Here is a 5000-nt window from a genome sequence, read left to right on the forward strand (position 1 = left end):
AGCATTCTGGGAAAATGACCCTCTTGAAATAACTCTATGATGAATGTGTGTGTGTTCAGTCCAATCACATTTAAAGTTGTTTAACTGGAGACGCTCTGTCCTAAGCTCCTCCCAAATCCTCACACAGTATTCATATACATGTATTACATACATATATATATATATATATATATATATATATATATAAAGTATATCTATATATATATATATAAAGTATAAATGTTTCCAGTGAACCTGTCTGATCTTCTTCCCCATCATGGAGGCGCTGGTGTCGATCACAAACACCACGTTCTTCGGAACAACAGGAAGATCTTTGGGAGCAAAGTAGTGGACAAAATGGCCGTTCAACACCTGGAGACAGAGACAGAGACAGACAGAGACATGATGTGATGGACATGATGAAAATTTAATGTCTTCACAGTCTCTGATCCCCATGTCCCTGTGAGACCTGAATGTCCCTCTGAGACCTGAAAGTGTCTCCTGACCTGAATGTCTCCGATGCCCATGTCTCTTTGGACGTCGTAGCGAACCACGAAATCTCCCAGCATGCCGCTGGTGCTGATCTTGGCCTGTTGGACGATGTTGGGGCTGAAGGTGATTCTGCAGACGTTCTTCTCGTTGGTGATCTTCGTGGTGACGGGAGGGTCAGGTTTGACTGGAGCACAAAGACAGGAAGTTGTGTTGTGTTGTGTTGTGTTGTGTTGTGTTGTGTTGAGTTAGTGTTAGTGTGTAAACCTGGGCTCTTCTGAGCGTTGCCTCCGTTGCTCCTGCTGTTCTGCAGCGGCAGAACCTCCAGGTCCTGGATGATGGACTGGTCCACGATGGTGACGTCCACGCTCAGACGGCTGATCAGCTGCTGAGGCTTCAGAACGATCACATGTTCATAACGACCAAGACGACGGTGAAGAAGCTGCTCGTACGTCAGGAGGAAAACTGCTCGGTTTCTCCCAGGAATATTTACAGCTACTCTGAAGATCTCCACGTCCTGAGGACTGAGACAAAACATGTCCATCTGAGGACAACCAGAGACAAAACATGTCCATCTGAGGACTGAGACAAAACATGTCCATCTGAGGACTGAGGACAACCAGACAAACATTCAATAGAGACAATACTCACTCTCCCACACCAAGTCCATAGAGAAAATCTGTGTGTGTGTGTGTGTGGGGGGGGGGGGCTGTGTGTGTGACAGAAATATTAGAGGGAGTTTGTGCTGCTGTGTAATTAAAGGGACACACACACAGACACACACACACACCTTACCTTGGACCACCTGACTCTTTAGTTTGACCTTTGACCTCGTTGACCTTCTTCTTCTTCTCCCTCGGTCTGACCTCACTCTGATAGACACGCCCACCAATGATCCTACGACACAGAGGTCAAAGGTCAAGGGTTAAAACTTTGTCTCAGTTCAACAAGTTTGTTTCTAACAAAAGAGTGACTGTGTGTGTGTGTGTGTGTGTGTGTGTGAGTGTGTCTCTCTCTCTCTCACATGGTGAAGTTAGACACAAAGGCATCAGCAGGAACGTTGAAGGTAAAAACTCCTTCAGCGCCGACGTTGTGACGATTCATCATGACGCAGTAAACGGCGCTGAAGGCGTAACGTGAGATGATGGTGGACGTGATGGACAGTTCCTGGATGTGAGGTTTGTTCTCCTGTAACACACACACACACACAGAGACACACACACACAGACACACACACACACACACACACACACAGAGACACACACACAGACACACACACACACACAGTTTTCCACAGATGTTTTTCCCATGAACTGATCCAGAGGAACATCTGTGTGTGAGCGTCACACCCTCTGAGGTCATGTGATCATCATCCATATAAAGACAGATTATCTCTTCTTTATCTTTAATGTTCAAATGTCAATCAGCTTCATAAACATCTGCAGTTAATCTGATCTTAATCTTAATCTGAAGCAGGAAATCAAAGCACTCTTACCTTTGTTAACATTGTTTTCACCTGTCGAGGAATTCTGTGAGGAGCCTGTGAGGAAGAGGAAGAGGAAGGTCAAAGGTCAAAGGTCAAAGTTCTTGAATAAAATCAAAACTCAAGAATCTTCTTCTTACAATGTTCAGATCAAAGTCTGACAGATCTGGATCCATGTTCTGATCCACCAGGTTCTCCTGATCCACCAGGTTCTCCTGCAGATGTTCGAGAGCAGCAGAGCCCGTCATCATCATCATCATCATCACCTTCATCATCAGTGGAGACATGTTACAGAGATTATTTACAGAAGATCCTCAGAAGATCCTGAGAGTCTGTAAATGTGTGAGTGAGAGAGAGAACATAGAGAGTGACATAGTGACGAGGAGGAGGAGGACACACCCACCACCTCCTCAAGAGGAGGAGGAAGATGACGATGAGGAGGAGGACACACCCACCACCTCCTCAAGAGGAGGAGGACACACCCACCACCTCCTCAAGAGGAGGAGGACACACCCACCACCTCCTCAAGAGGAGGAGGAAGATGACGATGAGGAGGAGGACACACCCACCTCCTCCTCAAGAGGAGGAGGAAGATGAAGATGATGATGGTGTTTCCTTCAAGGAGGAAAAAAAAGAGACGTATGACACAGCTGTGATTACACTGACTCTGCTGCCACCTGGTGGCTGTAAGGAGACATTACAGGTTTCATCATCAACCTGTGTGTGTGTGTGTGTGTTTAGCCTGCCCACTCTACAGGTCAAGTTACAAAGTTTCACAGAGTCTCTCTCTCTCTCTCTCTCTCTCTCTCTCTCTCTCTCTCTCTCAGTTCAATGAAACACAACAAATATTGACTGGAGCCCAGAGTCCACCATCATCATCATCATCATCATCACTGCTCTCTGAGCTCAGAGACATCACAGACATCAGGAGGACACATCAGTGTGTGTGTGTGTGTGTGAAACAATGAAGCGTCTTCTTCTTCTTCTTCTTCTTCTTCATCAAAGTTGTTGCTTTGAGTTCGTCATCGATGGACAACGATGGGAGGAAGAGACGGTGAGTTTTTATTAACTTTATCTTTTCTCTGGTCAACATGTAAAGAACAGAAGAGGATTTATATATATATATATATATATATATATATATATATATATATATATATATATATAATATTTGTAGAGTTGATTTAAATGTACGTGAAATATAAAACATTTAAACCTAAACAAGTTTAAAGCTTTACTCTGTTAATCTGACAAACATTTGTTTCTTCAGTTCTACGATCATCAGGATCATCATCAGAGAGAGAAGGTGATCACTGCACATTCATACATTCATACGTTCATCAGCTGCACTTCAATCTGACATTAATCTGGGATTACACACTGTGTGTGTGTGTGTGTTACAGAGAGCCATTTTGACCAGTGAGGAACAGGAGGACTTTGAAGTAAGCCCCGCCCCCTTCCCCCCCCCCCACTGTGTGACAGAGTTGAATCTTATCAGATCAATAATCTGTTGTTTGAACTAATCCCTGTGACTGAGAGGTTATTGACTGATGTTTTCTTTGAGTTCGACCAAATCAAGTTGATTTTAAATCTGATTTTATGTGACGTGATTTCAATTTGACGTGATTTCATGATTTTATTTGACGTGATTTAATCTGACGTGATTTCATGATTTTATTTGAAGTGGTTTATTTTGATTTGACATGATTTCATGATTTTGATTTGAAATGCCATCATGATTTTATTTGACGTGATTTCATGATTTTATCGTCACATGAAGAAATCACTATTTTAGTCGTGTCGTCCAATCAGGAGCCAGGCGTCCACAGAGAGGCGGGGTAACACTGCCTCTCAACGCCATGACGACACATTAAACGTAACAAAGTTTTCTTGAACGCGACATGAGAGAAATATAATCGTGATGTTGTAAATGCCCCGCCCACTTTTAATGAGGTCAGAGTAAAGAGAGATTTGAATAAATAGGCTCCTCCCACCTGCGTGTGCTCAGGCCATACGTGGCGATGACATCACGGTGAAGAGCTACAAGGTGGAGAGTCGCATCACGTCACGCTTTGCTCACACCACGGTCAGGAGCTCTGTGGTCAACTCTGGACCTTCAGCTCAGAGCATCGGCTTCAATGTCCAGATCCCTAAACGAGCCTTCATCACTAACTTCACCATGTGAGTCCAGAAGGTTCTCGTCTTCACAGACAGGAACACAGTCATCATCGTGATGGAAACTTCTCACTCCTTCTGCTGCAGGAACGTGAACGGGATCACGTTTGTGGGCTCGGTCAAGGAGAAGACGGTGGCCAGGAACCTGTACGCTCAGGCCAGAGCCAGAGGGAAGGCTGCAGGCATCATCAGGTACTGGAGGAGACCTCTGTAGAACCTCTGTAGAACCTCTGTGAAACCTCTGTAGAACATCTGTAGAACCTCTGTGAGACCTCTGTAGAACCTCTGTGAGACCTCTGTAGAACATCTGTAGAAACTCTGTGAGACCTCTGTAGAACATCTGTAGAACCTCTGTGAGACCTCTGTAGAACATCTGTAGAAACTCTGTGAGACCTCTGTAGAACATCTGTAGAACCTCTGTGAGACCTCTGTAGAACATCTGTGAGACCTCTGTAGAACATCTGTAGAACCTCTGTAGTACCTCTGTGAGACCTCTGTAGAACATCTGTAGAACATCTGTAGGAACTCTGTAGAACCTCTATGAAACATCTTTAGAACCTCTGTGAGACCTCTGTAGAACCTCTGTGAAACCTCTGTGAAACCTCTGTAGAACCTCTGTAGAACCTCTGTAGAAGCTCACAGAGCAGACACTCAGTCATTTCTGCCTCACAGGACAAACTCTCAGGACATGGAGACCTTTAAGACGGAGGTCCACGTTCCTCCAGGAAGTCACATCCAGTTTGAGCTGCACTATCAGGAGATGATGCACAGGAGACTGGGTTTCTATGAACACTCTCTGTATCTGCAGCCAGGGAGGCTGGTTCCTCAGTTCCAGGTGAGGAACCTCATCACACACACACACACATGAAGACAT

At 44.8% G+C, this 5000-nt stretch overlaps 2 protein-coding genes across 3 annotated transcripts in view; one reads left to right on the forward strand and one right to left on the reverse strand.

Moving 5' to 3' along the window:
• Positions 1 to 2261, reverse strand: part of itih5 (inter-alpha-trypsin inhibitor heavy chain 5) — an 8501-nt gene extending 6240 nt beyond the window's left edge. For both annotated transcript variants that reach the window (XM_083903260.1, XM_083903259.1), the window contains exons 1-7: positions 2092 to 2261; positions 1964 to 2008; positions 1493 to 1656; positions 1264 to 1365; positions 736 to 992; positions 486 to 655; positions 235 to 351 (exon numbers count right to left, since the gene is read on the reverse strand). In XM_083903260.1, coding sequence (XP_083759386.1) covers positions 235 to 351; positions 486 to 655; positions 736 to 992; positions 1264 to 1365; positions 1493 to 1656; positions 1964 to 2008; positions 2092 to 2238 — 1002 coding nt within the window. In that variant the 5' untranslated portion in view covers positions 2239 to 2261. The remainder of the gene's footprint in view (positions 1 to 234; positions 352 to 485; positions 656 to 735; positions 993 to 1263; positions 1366 to 1492; positions 1657 to 1963; positions 2009 to 2091) is intronic.
• Positions 2262 to 2578: 317 nt separating this feature from the next.
• itih2 (inter-alpha-trypsin inhibitor heavy chain 2) overlaps positions 2579 to 5000 on the forward strand; it is a 12856-nt gene continuing 10434 nt past the window's right edge. The window contains exons 1-7 of the mRNA XM_083902440.1: positions 2579 to 2637; positions 2779 to 3005; positions 3222 to 3257; positions 3355 to 3393; positions 3960 to 4132; positions 4214 to 4318; positions 4799 to 4961. Of these exons, the coding sequence (XP_083758566.1) occupies positions 2916 to 3005; positions 3222 to 3257; positions 3355 to 3393; positions 3960 to 4132; positions 4214 to 4318; positions 4799 to 4961 (606 nt within the window). The 5' untranslated portion in view covers positions 2579 to 2637; positions 2779 to 2915. The remainder of the gene's footprint in view (positions 2638 to 2778; positions 3006 to 3221; positions 3258 to 3354; positions 3394 to 3959; positions 4133 to 4213; positions 4319 to 4798; positions 4962 to 5000) is intronic.

The sequence above is a fragment of the Microchirus variegatus genome (assembly GCF_963457635.1).
Source record: "Microchirus variegatus genome assembly, chromosome: 16".
Classification (NCBI taxonomy): domain Eukaryota; kingdom Metazoa; phylum Chordata; class Actinopteri; order Pleuronectiformes; family Soleidae; genus Microchirus; species Microchirus variegatus.